Raw genomic sequence first — 16719 nt, 5'->3', positions numbered from 1 at the left:
TACTGACAAAAAAGAAGTGTAGACATTGAAACGATTGCTTCATTAAATGTGTTTGTAAGTGTCTGATGGTGGAATATACTGTGTAATGATGACATATCTTAAAATATCTCAGTCACTTAAATGTCCTCACTGAACTAAGGCTTAATTCTGGCTTAATCTAAGCCCTGTCCTAAAGGCCCCGATACACTTCAAGCAAAATCGAAGAACAAACTGATCTGACGTCATTTCGAAAGAAAAATATGCCCGAAACGAAGTTTGTTTTGGGAGGTCGAAACAGCTTGCCAAAAGCGAACTTTCCGTAAAAGAAAATTTTACCCCTAAACGAAGAACGAAAAAGAACTTCGCCGCGAGTATATCGGGGCCTTAAAAGTCGTATGATTAGCTCCATCCCTAATCAAACACACCCCAGACAGCAACATCAGGAGTGGGCCGACACTATGCTGCTGTCTGGGACCTGCCTGTAATTTTAAAGTAATTCTGAAGATTTTCCAAATGTCTTTGATTAGAGTTAAACACTGCAGGACAGTGGACTTCCAGGACTGGAGTTATTGGACTAGAGGTCAAGACATAGGCTATTGCATGAGACTGCTTGTGTGCAGAGAACCCAAGTCTCGGGTCATTTTCTGATCCCACAGATCTCCTACTTTCCCCTTGTTTAAAAATGATCATATATGTTTAGTCATTAAACTCTTCCAAGTAGCTGATTGATCCTTCAAAGCTGGTAGGAGAGCCAATTGATTGATTTTAGATTTCCTGTCTACACAACTTCATGTATTTCTGTCCTGGGTGGTACAGCTCAGTAATGCATGCCATGATCATTTTCTTTAACCCTTCCTCCTCCCCAGCACCACCTGTCTAGATCCTCTACCGGTTCTCCCTACCTTACCTTACCTTACCTTACCTTACCTTACCTTACCTTACCGCAAACATCCTATCCCTGCAATTCTGAGTATGCTTCAGCAGTAAGCTTTGCACAGCAGCAGTGTAGCAGTATACTAGTCCGCCAAGATTAATCCTACTTACACTGCATTCTTGTGTTGGAGTTTTGTGTCAGGTTTAAATTCATCTATGCTCTTAAAAGTTACTTTAAGCAGATAAACACATTTCAATGTCTTTCTCTTCTGGGAAAATTAACCAAAAATATTGCGAATGCTTCTGGGAAGTGCATCACAGTAAAAGTTTGGGGTGTGCCCAAAAAAAATAAAAATCTTAGATATGTCCTAGGCCAACTTTCTGTTTTAATACGAAATATGCCAACCCAGGAAAGAAACCTATAAATGCAAATTAATTTATGTAGCCAATATACTAATTCCTACAGCCCTTTTTGTACACGTCCACTCCTTTGAAGGTTAAAAGCACTGAAAAGTGTTGTGAAATCGTGTCTCCACAAGCGTTAAACCCAGTGAAGGGTGAAGCTGATCGTTGTAATTTTGGGTGATGGACTTTAGCGAGATTGTGCACCTCGGGAAGCTGCTCTCCTCTCTCCAGAAGGTCCCGGAGAAAGCGTCCTCTCTCGCTGTGAGACTGGAGCTCGCTGCACAGGATGTCCCCGGGACACAGGCGCCTAAAACTGTACCGCTCCTCGATTTTCTCAGACTGGAGAGCTTTCCCCGATCCCGGCCCACCTGGTCAGAATGAGAAAAGTTGAGAATGGATCTGTAATGAAAAACTGCACAGACAATGGATGGGAGAGACTGGTCTAAATACTCGGGAACACGACCCACATCCTCAGTAATTGCCTGTCTTGGGAGATGTGAGATCAGTAGATATCGTACGGCTTGCGCCTCACACACTATTCGCTGGCCCTGCCATCTGACTGAACTCCCACGGGCCTTCATTAGGATTCTGCACACAGCTCAGGGCAGCGCTTATCTATCCAAGCAGTCCACATCCAACAGATGTCGTCTATAACGCTGATGACGAGGATGTGGCAGACGTGCTTTCAAACTTTTGAGAAAGCTTCTGAAATATCCAAGCATCACAGCAAAAAGCAAAGGGGTGTATGTTCCAACCAGCCAAACCAATCAGTGGCAGAACTTTGGTTATTGCTTGGACTCTACTTACTGGATGGCAAATCAATATCATGCTTCATTACTATATTGCTATCTGACTGAATGTTGCTTTTAGTGTGGAATAACTGTTACCAATAACTCATTGTAGAAACATTGTTTTTTTTGTTCATGTCTAAGGCTGAAATAAATATATTTAGCCATTCAACATTATGAAAGAAGCCTCATATTGCTCACCCGAACTGCATTTATGTGATCAATCATACAGTAAAACTTGAAATGTTATTACAATTTTGAAAAAAATGTCCTGTGACTCCAGTCTTCAGTGTCACGTGATCCTTCAGATTCTTATATGATGATTTGCTGCTCAAGAAACATTTCATCAACAATGTTACAAACAGTTAATATTTTGTAAAAACTGTGATAGGTTTTTTTCAGGGTTGTTTGATGAATAGAAAGTTAAAAAGAACAGCATTTATTTGAAATCGAAATCTTTTATAGCCTAAATGTCTTTACTGTCACGTTTGATCAATTGAATGCATCATTGCTGATTTTTTAAAATGAATTAAATAATTTATACACCTGTGAGTCAAAAAAGCTTTTACACTGTCAATTATTTTGCAAAACCTACTCTGAATCTCTCTTTTACTCTCAAAGGAGCCGGAGTCTGACTATTAAATTATTTTCTTGACGGGTACCACAGTGCAGATACAAAGCTGATAAATCTTTCCGCGAGTCTTTAACGTGTCAGTTAGGGTGGTCAAGTGCACTCTAGAGCGTAATACACTCATGCTATCCATCAATCTCAGATCAGCCATATCCAAAGCAATATCGCAGGCATAAGCACAGTACGAATCTGCTGACGCAACAGGACAGGAGCACAGGCCGTGTCCACCGGCTTCCTTTCAAAGCAGCCAAACTGATTTCTTCACGTCTCTTTTCGCCACAAAGAGATGCAAAGCTTGGCTTTTAGTTCACTTCACTACATTAGCTCGAGCTTCTGAACAAACATGAGGGGAGGGAAGCCCCTAGCACACGAAGCCTTGTACCATATTGACCGTCTGCTATCCATTTATCCAGAACATGAGTCATTTTCAAATGAAGACTGCCAACAGTTTCAATTAGGAACCATCAGAAGCTTTCACCTGCCCCCAACACATGCTGCGTGCGTGCGTGCGTGTGTGTGTGTGTGTGTGTGTGTGTGTGTGTGTGTGTGTGTGTGTGTGTGTGTGTGTGTGTGTGTGTGTGTGTGTGTGTGTGTGTGTGTGTGTGTGTGTCGCAAAATAAACTTGGTGGCGGTGGCGCGTGTTATTATGTCTGATCAAGCTGTGATATATGTACTTTGTATCAAAACATTGCTTCCTGATCTGTTCTCCTGGAGGAAATGAAGGCACAATAAAACCGTGCGTTCCGTGTCCGTCTATAATGAAAAAAACGTGTAATGAAAGTAATGTATAATGTGCTAATGCAGTTTTATCAGCTAACATACCAATCACAAAGATGACCTTTTGTTTCTTGGTCTCCACGGGAAAACCTGGTGGCATTTTGGAAAGAAAAAACACTCACAATTATATTACAATCAGATAACAGCTTTATCATGTCAAAAAAATAGCTTTGTCATGTCATGTTGTCCAACCAATACTGGAAATGAATGAGAATAACAGGCAGGGGTAAAAAAAAATGCAGGTTTAGTAATAAATATAATAATATAATGTAATGTAATAGCCTTGAATTTGAAATAAATAAATAAAATAATAAATGTATGGTCTTGACAGAAGGATTTGGCATTACTTGGTATCGCTGAAAATCTAATTTTAGAATCTTAAACATGTAAAAGCAATTATGCACAAATTGAAATCCAGGTTTTTAAAATTGAAGTGCAAAATTCAAATCTCTCTTGGTTGCTCATATATAGATTTCACAGTGAAAATCTTCAATACCATCAAATGATAGTCTTTTTTTTTTCCAAGATCGAGATGTTAAGTGTGGTGAAACTATTCTGGCATCACAGAATGTGTTTGCTCTGCATCAATATTTATGATTAATGACACTGTGCAGACATACAGACTTTAGAGGCCTATTAGACATCTGGTGCTTCTTAAACAAGCACATATTCATTCCTCTATCAATAATATAACAAGAAAAATACACACACAAAGTACACAAAGATCAAATTAAGAGATACTGCTCTCACTTTCTCCGAGCGCCTCTGCATATCCAGCCACCTCTTCATCGATCTGCCATGGACAAAGACACATAAGACATTTACTTTTATAAAGATCACAAATGAAGTGAAAGGGCTGATGATTCTAAAAATAGGCTCCATTTTTTTTATGCAAGTTTCCTTTTTTTGGGAGAAAATATGATGCTTCTTGACGGTCGTTTCACAGAGCTAATTAAAACAAAAACTGTGAGGTTTCCAGTGTTTCAACATAAACATCGCAGAAAACGGGGAACTTGACAGTTCGTGCCGTGATTACTGTGATTAAAAGAGTTCTGGGCTGTTTAACAGCAAAACCTTAGGTGGTAACTTGCCACTTTTTTCCAGCATTAGAGAAGATGAGATGAAAAAGAGAGTGTGTGTGTGGGAGGAGTGCAGGGTGCCACTGATGAGCGTGTTTGTGATGTGGGCAGGCCAGCCGGTCCGATGAGTCACTGGCAGAAAGAGAGAGAAATGATACACATACCCAACAATCCTGCAAACTTGGACAGTTCAGGCCACAAATCCTGCGCCATAGACGTCCATCCCAATATTCACTTTAGTGCGTGATCAATATTGTTTCTTTCAATAACTGATTCTTGCATGTTTGTTTTTGGGCACAATCCCCCAATCTTGAATATTTAGATTGGCCTACATGCATTAGATTATAAGCGAGCTTTAAAACGTCAAACGTTTAAAGCATTACATCCTGATACAGCACCAATTTAAGCATGATTTTACCTTATCGCAACATGTAAAGCCAGATTTTAGCAGATGTTTATTATCTAACCCTTCAACTGATATGCTGGCAATGATAGAACAAACTATGAATCTGATTGGCTAGAAGGTTATTTCGCCTGCAAAATGCTTCTCCATACCGTCACATGAAAAGCAAAGCAATATATATATGTATTTCTTAATCAGTTTATTTGTCAAAATAAATTTGAGCAAAACTGTGAAATATTATCTTTGCATATATTTCACTGGGGAAAAAAATATCACAGTAAAATAAATATTTAGTGAAATTTGTACTTAAAAAACTTTTCGCAGAACCCTTGCAATGCGTTTAAATGGAACGCCCTAAGCCCTTGATCACTGGAATCCGATATGGAGCAGTTTTTATCCTTGTAAATTTGTTTATGCAGCATTCTATAGGCCTGTATGTATGCTTGAGCTGTAAAAAAATGTATTTGAACAAATATTACCCAGTCGCCTTGCCATTACAAACTGGCCCTTGCCAAAGTCGCTCAGATCTTTATTCCTGGATCCAACTCATTGATTACAAGAACCGATTGTTTGCTTACAATCTAATCTACTCAGACCTTAATGTGGGAGATCATCAACAACATAGGCTTCATCTGTGACTGGTCAATGTTTGGCTCATCGGTGTATTCCCTGAAAACAAGTTTAAATACTTCCCATATTTAACCTCTGAAGTAAATATATCTTAGGATGTTTAGGCAATTTTTCACTGAAAAGCAGATTAAAATACTGATTATTTTCTCTCTCTCTCTCTCTGTCTCTCTGAGCGTAGAGGATGTTTTCTCATGAATATCAGTCTGCCTCTCATTCATTAGCTGTGCAGACTGAGCAGTGGCGAAGGTCGGCCTGATGTGCTGTAGACGTTCGGCTTGTTTGTGTGCGTGGAGGAGCCGTGGGCGCTGCAGAAAGTGCTGGATGCATGATTTCAGCAGACACCCCCGTCTAATAAAGCAGCGCAAGCCGCTGTATGAGACGCGCGTCCTATTGTGCTGCATCACATCTGTATTGCCTTCTGTACAAATATCAGGGAATATCAGGGATGCTGGTAAAAAATATCATAGTGAGGGTACGATGGTGTAGTGATGTAACAGATACCACAGGCTTTAATATAATATGTTAATGAAAGAACATCTAATTTTGTTTTTGGAGGTCTCCCACAATAGATTTACATGCTTCTTCTTCTTCTTTAGGTCTGTCTGTGCTACAGGGCGCATTGGACACAAGCGTATTCCACTGGTTGCGATTGACTGCATGGGATTCGGCTTTTTCCTATTTAACGCCAGCTTGCTTTAAGTCCTCTTCACCAGGTCTTCATCATTCTACACGCATCCAAGTTCTAAAAACACTTTCATTTTCTCATTATATAAATTGAACATCCACCTAAACTCTCAAAGATTCTGAAAGGTTCGTTCAAAGATTCAGTCCCCTCCTTTCCGAGCTTTCTCTGCTCTGATTGGTCAGATGGCCCAGTCTGTTGTGATCCGTCTACCGCTTATAGCACATGTCAGAAATGAAACGCTCATTACCATATCTGAATTCCAGCTCCTGCTCGGCCTTCCTCAGCACTTGATACACAGGGACACGAACAGCAACGATGACATCGATTTTATTTTAGACTTATGCTAAAGAGTAGTGTTCTATCCCTCCAGCAGAGTTCCACAATCTGTCAGTGAGCATGTGGTGAACCAGGACCTCACTTTGGGGCAGATTTACTAAATAGGGCAAAGAGAACAATGCCAAAAATGCACCGATGGGCGACTGTTATCGAGCAAATTAAAGAACACAGCCGGATCATTTCCATAATGACCAACACAATCTACCAATCTACCAATCTATCAATTAGCGTCTGGTTTAAAGGTGCACTGTGTAATATTTGGGAAAATCTGTTGACAGAAATGCTATATCATATACATAACTATATGTTCAGTGGTGTATAAGGACATTACATAATTAACCATTATGTTTTTATTACCTTAGAATGAGCCGTTTCTATCTACATACACAGCGGATCCCCGCTTGTATGTAGATAGAACAAGAACTTGCATCAAATCGCCATTTCGCGCCGTCGTGTTTCTACAGTAGCCCTAAACGGACAAACGCGCTTTGTCACTAGTTCTTCATGCAAAGAAGCTAGCTAAAGTCAGCGAATAAAACACTGACACAATGATAAACAAGTAACAATAGTATTATTGCTACTCTCTGCTGTCTCAGACGACGACGTTTTTTTCCTGTCGGCCACCGTGACTTCTGTTGGATGCAATTTGCAACCTCACCACTAGATTTCACCAAAAATCACACACTGCACCTTTAAGACATTTTTTTTTTTGGCTGTTAAATAGTGGCACAAATACCAGTACATTGACGAACACAAACCTGAATAAATCATCTTGCATGATTCATTTAAATACTCCCCTTCCATGAATTTTGCTTCTGAAAGGGAAACTCCTGCAAATGCATAGATCTGCAGCAAAAATAACACCTTTTAAGCACAAATTCTTCCACTGCGTGTCTTTAGTAAATCCTGGCAGTAGTTGTTTAACGCCATAAGAGGGTTTTAAAAACACAGGAAGGTATATAACAAGTACTAAACAAGTACCGAAGCTTTTCTGCGCCGTAGTTGGAATGTCTTAATCCAAGTGGCTGGCAAACATTCACAGTACAGAACGAAGCCAGCGTGGCCGGAGCCAAAAACCAGCTGAACGCGTCGCATGCCGAGCCGAGGACTGCTCTGAGATCTGTTCTCATCTACACAAGTGTTTTTCCCTGCGTGATGCCGACGGCACGGAGAGTTTGCTGCCGATGGACACAGATGAAAGAGTCACGGTGGGAATGTGGGCTGATCCACATCCACAAACACTCTTCACACTATCCTCCACCAAGGAGCTTTACTGACTGCTTTTGTCTCTGCCAGGCACGATTTTAACCAAATATAATGGAGAAAGCATGACAGCCTCTCCATGGAAATGCACAGAGAAGCAACAGATTCAGGAATTCAGTTTGACAGACATCTAGCAACAGGGAGGGTCTAATTGGTTCGCCTCTTAAATGTAACCCTGCCGTATCGGTCGGTAGATAGCGAGAACCCTCTGAATAGATAATGTGTGTGTGTGTGTGTGTGTGTGTGTGTGTGTGTGTGTGTGTGTGTGTGTGTGTGTGTGTGTGTGTGTGTGTGTGTGTGTGTGGCAGGAGACGAGGAGAAAGAAAAAAACAAGCGAAGAGAACAAGATGCTCCCAGAAAGAGAGCAAAAGCAATCCAAACAGTCCATGGCAGGAGCACTACGGGTTCCTGATAGTTATGAGCTTATTCAGAATTGTGCATGAATCCGTGAAGCTGAATATAGTGTTATGATCTTCTGTGTATATATTGAGAATGCACAGCATGTATAAAATAACCAAACATGATAAAACCAAACTGTATACAATCTAGGTCACCCAAAAAATGAAAAAAATGTAACTTTTTCACAGAATAGCGACTAGAATGTAGATCTGTTTATCACACACACGATATGTTGGGATTCCATGTGTTACGGAGACATTCCATAGACATAATCATTTTGATATCACTTGGCATAATGAACCTACCCAATTAACAGAAAACGTTCTGCTTTTTCACATTTTCAAAAAACATCCTGATCATTATTACTCTCCCGGGAGTTAATTAGTTTCTGCACCTGTTTTTTTTACTCCCCTGTGTATCTAAGCCCTCAGATTGTCCGGTATCATCTTTGCTTTATGTGGTTGTTTGTTAGTTTGCTGCTGCGATCTGCGATTTGAATGTTACTTTGCGATTTAACCCTTGAATGCATGAATGTTTCACCAATCATTTTGACATATTTGGGTCTTTAGTGACCAGGATTAAAATCTAACATGGGTGGATCTCTACCTGTCGCGATAACAACTCTAGAATAACAATTACAGAAGGCACATATTTTGTTAACGTTTGGAGCTTGGAAGGGTTCAGTTTTAGCAGATGTTTTACACCATCATTGCTGTCCTCGTCAGAGCTCATTCAGCATCTGGCTCATATTCACCATCTCAAACACATTCTCAAAACTATAATTTTCAACATCTTCAAAATCAATATTTTGATCGCTAACAGCTTCTTCACCAGATCCACCATCAAGTGACAGTAAATCACTGAGCCATTTCAAGTTTTGCTGATGATACTTTCTATACTTTAGTTTTTTTGCATGTGGTAACTTCATCATTGTGTATCAGACATGGACTCGTGACATATGCTACTTGAAAACTTTTTACCAGGCCTTTATTTACCTGTGCTAATTAGGAACTGCTTTTTGTGTAAGGATTTTGTTGTTTTACCCTCGGCCTAGATCCAGACATAGAAAATCCATAAAATATTACATTATTTGTTTTTTTCTAAAAATATGTATTATTTTAAAATTATTCATTTAATCCAAATTAGTGAATTTGTTTATAAAGGACCAAGTGTTTGACATGTGACGTGGTAGACATCACACACAGAATATTTTGACTTTGCATGTAATCAAGCTGTATTTTTGTCAAATGATACAAAATTATTGTTTACATAAAAGGCTAGCTATTAAATTATTACATTAAAATGCATTTAAAAAGAAATAAGTGGAACACATACACTCAATATATATATTTGAGGGATATTGGTCAAAAAGATTGAAAAAAGTTTGAATTAGGCATGAAATCTATTAGGAACTGCATGCGTTCCATCACATAAGATCAGAGAACATGCATGTATTGAGCTCCATATGGGATAATTCAATACTAAAATAACCTCTCTTTACAAGCTTCGGAGACAGAAGCTTTCAGAGACTGCATCCGAGTGGGGATTACATAAAAATCTACTCTATAGCTCATTCTTCCTGACCTTGAGAAAATAAATGGTCTCAGACAAACCCTTTACACACGCACAAAGCTATATTTCTCATTTTATCTGTATAATACACACTCAAAGACTCAGACAAATTGATTACATTTCCATATTGAAGGTCAGTGAACATGTACCAGGTATCAATGCAATAATTGCTATTGAAATACCCAACAAATACACGTGGCATTATCCTGTGGGCTATCTTTAAAGGGGACCTATTATGCCCCTTTTTACAAGATGTAATATAAGTCGCAGGTGTCCCCAGAATGTATTTGTGAAGTTTCAGCTCAAAATACCCCCCATTTTTGAGTGGAATGAAAAACATGCTGTTTTCGTGCATGTATCTTTAAATGCAAATGAGCTGATGCTCCCCACACCCTGACCCCTATTTAAAAACACACAAAGTTGGTTAACAAAAAAAAAGTTGGTTGGGTCGGTCAGTACCCAACGTAAACAGAGGGGAAAGAAATTGCCCTGGCAAGTAGAATAACATGGCGGACTGTGTACATCTCACTGAGGGGAGGAGCTAATAGGGCAGATTCCGTCACCAGTGGGCGGGGCCTGTTGCAATGTGATGTCACATTGGATCACATTCCTGAACGGCTCATTTTTAAACACTGGTTCAGATTTATGGGGGAAATAACAAGGAGTGGGTGGATTTTTACCGACAATAGGGAGGTTGTGTACACACTGCGCGACTATTTTGCTCAAAAACCATACAAAAGCGAATTTTGCATAATAGGTCCCCTTTAAAAGAGTATGCCGAAAATAACATACTAATGAAAGTCAAGGACTTTGGCTCAAGCTTCATCCATACAGAAGCTAATGCAGGAGATAGAGTCCTTCATAATGACCATCCGCTAATGCAGGACTGTCACTCAGCAAGCATTTCCATTAAATACAGACTCAATCCGCCTATAATAGCTTTCAGCAGTCTCATCTGAGACTCCAATAACTTTATAATGTATTAAAGTGACCAGACAGATGGGACGTTTTCTGACATGCTAATGATGCTCTAAATGCTATTGTGATATCACAATAAAGGCACAATATAAGACACCATCAAACCATTGTGTTGTTGGATTAAGAATACACAGTACATGTTTAATTTATTGTCACTGGCCGGTTCTTTCCCAGACTTTAACATAGTGCCGGTCCAGACAGTGCCGTCGCCAGTGGCGCCGCCAGGGGGTGGCCAGGGGTGGCCGTGGCCACCCTTGGCCGACTCCTGGCCACCCCACTGGCCACCCCACTGGCCAGTATACATTTTAGTAGCATCAGTTATGCATTTCATCCCTAATGCACAGCCAGGCAGGCAAGCTGATCTAGACTTACGATCGCACACAGTAGCCCGCCCCTCCCCCGCCCCTCCGTACATGCCGCTGTTGCGCGCTCAGACAGCAACAGCTCAGCGCGTGCCCGTCGGTCAACAATTTTAAAAGAAGTTAAGAAAGAAGACGAAGACTACCGGTAAGTAAATAAGTAAAAAATATTCTTTAGTAAAAGAAGACGGGGAATTATGTGTCGTGACTTGCTTTTGGTTACAGTATACTGTTACAACAGCTTTTTGATGCGTCTTTGACATGTTTTGACAAGAGTTACCTAGCTAACGTCGTTAGCTGGTGCATGTATATGTGTAACGGAGTTTAAATAATGCTGTTAAATTCATGCATTAATAATTGGGAAAACTCGACATTGGCTGTTGCATCACTCGCATTTGTGTGCGTGATATTGCGGGCGGAGCTACGTCACCACCAGCAGAGTCTCACACACACACACACACACACACACACATATCTCTCGCTGCTGGTAAGTCGCATCAATAAGAGCTGCGTCATAAAAACAGAGTTTAGATTGTTTTCAAGTGCAAGGCTGGACTTTATAAACTACACACAAGTTTACTTCATGTGTGTGTTAGTTCCTAGTTTTGTCAGTCGAGTCATATGTGTTATTTGCAATGATGAAATGGAGTGTGTGGGCTATTATTATTAACCTGCTTCAACTCTGTTTATTTCATTTAAGAAATTCATGCAACGTGATGCACTGTCCGTTAAATATAACACAATAAACCAGAGTATATCAGTAGGAGTTTCCTTAAGTCTTTCTGATAGTTTTCTTCAGGCCAGTTTACCCATACGGAAATGTAATATACATAGCCTAGGTATATGAAATATATATATATGAAATATATCCACATATATAAAATATATATACCCATATATATGCCCATATATAAAACCTATTAGAAAATGGAACAATTGACATATAAAACCAGCCCATATATTTGATGTATGTATAATAGTGTTTTTTTACATACTTGTCACATATATAATTATCGGTTTTCAAATAGAATTTATGTAGTATTTGTTTTGTTTTTATGAGCTGGTCAAGAAGAGGTCAAATAATAATAAATAATACATTTTATTTATAAAAGATTTGAAAATGAGATATGTAGACTTGAAATAAATAGTAAATAGTTTGGCATAAATTAAACATATCGGTGACATATATGGTCAAAACATACAGTATTATATAAATAATAATCATATACATCATATTAATATATGTCAATATACTCATTTAATATGTCAAATTTATATATGTTAAAAACCTATATCAACATATATGTAGAGATATGTATATATGTGATAGCAATATATTGTCTTATATTTAACATATATGACGGCGTCACTAGCGATATAGGGATATGTCATATATTACATTTCCGAATGGGTTACTACAACAGTAGAATAAAATTCTGAAATTATGGTTTATAGTTTTGGTGTGCCACCCCAAGATTTTAAGTGGCCCCATCTGGCCACCCCTATGAAACATTTCTGGAGGCGCCACTGGCCGTCGCAGGTGGGGTGCGAGGCCCTGTGCGAACTTGAAATGCGAGGCCCTGCTCTTTGATGTGGATGCTCAATTGCGCATGAATAACAGTCACGCGTAGCACGAATAATCTCGCTGCAATACGTTTTTATCAAGTAGAATAATACATAATCATGCACATAGTTTGAGGCGCCGCAATAGGGCAGACAATTGCCCGGGGCCCCGCATTTTAAGGCCCCCAAGGACTGATCATTTAAACAATCAGAAATGTTAATATAAAGACGCAGAAAAATCTCTGCATCCCCGTCAGTGGGGCCGCTCTCTCGTTACGCTCGTTATGCTTTTACCTTTTTCAAACCGGTGCAGCGCTTTCTCGCGGTAGGTAGAAAATGCATGATTTGATTTGTTAAACATGAAAAGGACTTATCCGTCTGGCATGGCAGCTCGCTCTAACTGTAACCTAGATAAATGTTCGCTATTATAGGTGCATATCCAAGTGTTTGTACGGAGACGTACGAGCGCGCACTGCATGGCAGGCGTCGGCGCGAACACTTTCATTTCCCTATCAACAGTGGAAACAACTTTAAATACTCAATCTTTTCTGGTCATACACAAAATAATAATGCATCAGTCGCAAACTCACAATAACAAGAAAACGTTGTGCTTTTGTAAAATAAAATAAAACAAACAAGGCGCGCTTTCATGGTTGCGTGAACTGGAGCGCGTCTCAATAATGAACTGAAGTGTATAGCCTCAACAACATGATGAATATTTCTATATAAATCTCGAAAAGTCCACTTTTAAACGGAAAAAAATTAATCGAAAGCAAATACCGGCTGATTAGGCTGTAATAATAATCCGTATGAAAGGTGCATTTCTCTCTAAAGACGCATCCACGTACAGCGGAGATGTATATATGTTTGCAGCCGACACTGATTTACAAATATATATTTTTTATTAATAAACAATAAAAATGCCTCGTTATTTTTTCAGACATTATCATTAGCCTGCTTTGGCCGGTGCTTTGCGGCAAGATATAGGCTAGGCTACATGCGCGGAATAGGCTATATTCCTCCATGCACCCAGTATTTAAGCAGAAATTAATATAAACGTGAGATTAGTTGACTAATTGCTTAAATGAATGACTACTAGTCGACGAGAAAAATATTTAGTCTAGCAATTCTAATCAATGCATTTAGGCTATTGACATTTATTTTATTAGTAATTCTAGTATCCAGCTCTTTACGTTAAATTAGTTGAGTTAACAATTAGTAAATTAACTAATAAAATAATAAAACAAAGATTAAATTAAGATGCTAACTACATATTTATATAGCATTGCTTGTTCCACCACAAAATACAGTTTTTAAGGTGACAATCCGTTACACATTTGAAGATTTACTGTATCTTGAAGATTGTTGTATTGTATTTTATCTTCTGTTATAAAGATGAAGATTGACATTTCCTTTTCTCAGAACTTGATTCGTGCTTCCGAAATCGGTCGCGTTCTCTTGCAGCTGACATGTTGGCTTTCCCTCGCTTTAGCTTTCCCGCTCTCCTGTCTTCAGTGAGGACGCATTGCGTACATAGCGACAATGAGAAACCCGCTTAATTTGTTGCATTTTTTTAATGTGACCTTGACAGACATGATAAAAAAAAAAAAAAAAAGCAGGATTGCGAGGCCCCCTAGCGGCGCGAGGCCCTGTGCGGTTGCACAGTTCGCACAGTCTATGCGACGGCTCTGGGTCCAGATCCGGCACACATCTGGCACACGTGGAATCCACACATACCAGATGTGGGCCGGAACTGGGCTGACACTATGTTGCAGTCTGGGTTGTAATTGTTTGTGAAATTTACTAGTGAAAATTGTTTATAATACACCACATTTCTTTAAGTGTAGCCATCAAAGAAAAGAAAAGAAAGAAGTGCTTAGAAAAAGAACAGAAAAGATGAGGTAAAAGACGTTCTCATACCTGTTCGTCAAATTTGGTGGGCATATCTGCCAGACTGCTGCTGTCTGTTAACAGACTGAGGTCGAGCTCACTGGGTCCTATGGAGAAAAGCAAAAGATACAATCAAGCTGGAAGAAAAGGCATTTGAAAGAAACATTGTATTGAGGTCTGAAAGAGGAAAAATACAGCAATTACAGCAAAGCCTTGTGTGAAAATAAAGGCACTCTTGTACCTCTAACTACTGTCCGTCATTGAAATGAAGTGCTGACGGTTCTTTTTTTTTCTTCTTTACCAGTAATTGCTAAAGGAAATTCGGGCGTCCTTTCAGTAGCGCAGGCAACAATCACAAAGGTTTCGTTTCCTATATGTTAATTAGTCATTCATTTGTGGCATGAGTACATGTTTCCCCAGAGCAAAGGAAGAGTTATGAAACTGATAGTGAACTGGCTTGTTTACACAGATTCTTAGATGATTTCATTGTTAAGATGGTTATAGTCATTTTCACTTGTGGTGATTCTCTAGACATAATGTATTATTCGCTAATTGACCGTTCGCAAAAGCCACGCCCCTTAGTTATTGTTACTACGCCCGTCAAACAATTGAGAACCAGACACATGGCTGGGTTGAGATCCATACATTAAGAGATTGGTCTTGGTGTAATGCAGCAGACATATCCTCCAGTGCACGACAGAAATATAGACAGAATAGCGCACGGGAGCACATGCACCAAACAGTTTTGTAAAATTATATATCAATAATTTTTATTTGATCATATATTATTTTACAAAACTGTTTTGCGCATGTGCTCCCGTGCGCTATTTCCGTCACAACACTGCAATCAGAGGACGCGCTGAGACCATCAACTCTCGATGCGGTTCTCTTCATTCATAACTCAGCCCAGCCGACTGAGAAGGATATATTTGTGTAAATAGTTGTGCAACTGCGCAAACTTTGTTTTGAAGTTTAATGTTTGAGTTCCAGAGGAATTTGTGACTGTGTACCTGTTCAACCACATCAAAGTTTCGTAATTAGTAAGTCCGTGCTTTTTCTCTTTTTTTCCTCGTTTGCTGACTGATTAGGGGGCCGCAGTGCCGTAGTGAAACGGTGTTTGTACATGTAGCCTATTTTTTAATAATAGTTGCAAGCAATCATAAAATACAGCAAGTTTTAAGCCCGTGCAGACCTCACTGCCATAGGCGCATCATTGCACTATCTTGCTGAAATCGGAATGTTTGACGGAGGTCCTTCTCCTTATTTACAGTTGCTGAGCTAGGATTGGACGAGAACCGTTCGAGGGCGGGGTTTTGCGAACGGTCACGTTACTGTCGCTATGCCCGACAAGCTACGCCGCTCTCACGCCACACGTGCATGATCTCACACAGTGAGAAATACACCGCGGAGCAGAGAGGACACTGACAACACGCTGACAGACAGGACAGACCAGGTTACTTTTCGGTTACTTTTGATATTAAACGTATTAAACAAAGTCTCACCTTTCAAATTTGGTAATTTTTTAAAAGAAATTTAAACAATAAATACAGTTTTGTGGCTCTTTAATGTGCCTGTGCGCTGTAGAGCATCAGTAAAATCTGCTCGTGAACCGATCATCTCTTCCTTCTGAACATCAGAAGGAATGTTGTTTTAACCGCGGAAAGATGTCAGTACACTCCGCTTCTCAAGTTCAAATCCTCCCATGTTAATCTACTAACTCTCCTGACTGCTTTGTCCGACAAAATGGCGGATGGCGAAGTATGATTGGTCAGATCACCTGTCAATGGAAACCCTTTTAGAACTTAGTAAAGGAAAGCTTAGATTAGAAAAGTTTACACCACAATGATGTCCTACAAATGGAAAAGTTTTCTTTTGTGTTTTTTTTTTTTTTTTGCGTACAGACGACAACGTTGTAAAAAATTATCCCCGTTCACACGGATCTGAAAAAACTACTAAAAACACTGTATTCTGCCGCCAGGCCAGTAGTTGGCAAATGCAATCACTATGTTAAGAAACTACATGCCTATAGACTGAACACGTAATATACATGATGCGCATAATGTCAATGTTTTCACAAGTTCATGTTTTTGTAGTTGTAGTTTTGTAGTG

General features: G+C 39.5%; 1 protein-coding gene across 1 annotated transcript in view; it reads right to left on the bottom strand.

Moving 5' to 3' along the window:
- ak5 (adenylate kinase 5) overlaps positions 1-16719 on the bottom strand; it is a 116446-nt gene that overhangs the window by 4752 nt on the left and 94975 nt on the right. The window contains exons 8-11 of the mRNA XM_079611880.1: positions 14641-14717; positions 4204-4246; positions 3499-3543; positions 1462-1625 (exon numbers count right to left, since the gene is read on the bottom strand). Coding sequence (XP_079468006.1) covers positions 1462-1625; positions 3499-3543; positions 4204-4246; positions 14641-14717 — 329 coding nt within the window. The remainder of the gene's footprint in view (positions 1-1461; positions 1626-3498; positions 3544-4203; positions 4247-14640; positions 14718-16719) is intronic.

Source organism: Phoxinus phoxinus (genome assembly GCF_949152265.1).
Source record: "Phoxinus phoxinus genome assembly, chromosome: 5".
NCBI classification, from domain to species: Eukaryota; Metazoa; Chordata; class Actinopteri; order Cypriniformes; family Leuciscidae; genus Phoxinus; species Phoxinus phoxinus.
Note: the sequence above shows the minus strand (reverse complement) of the source record. Positions and strands in the feature narration are given on the sequence as shown.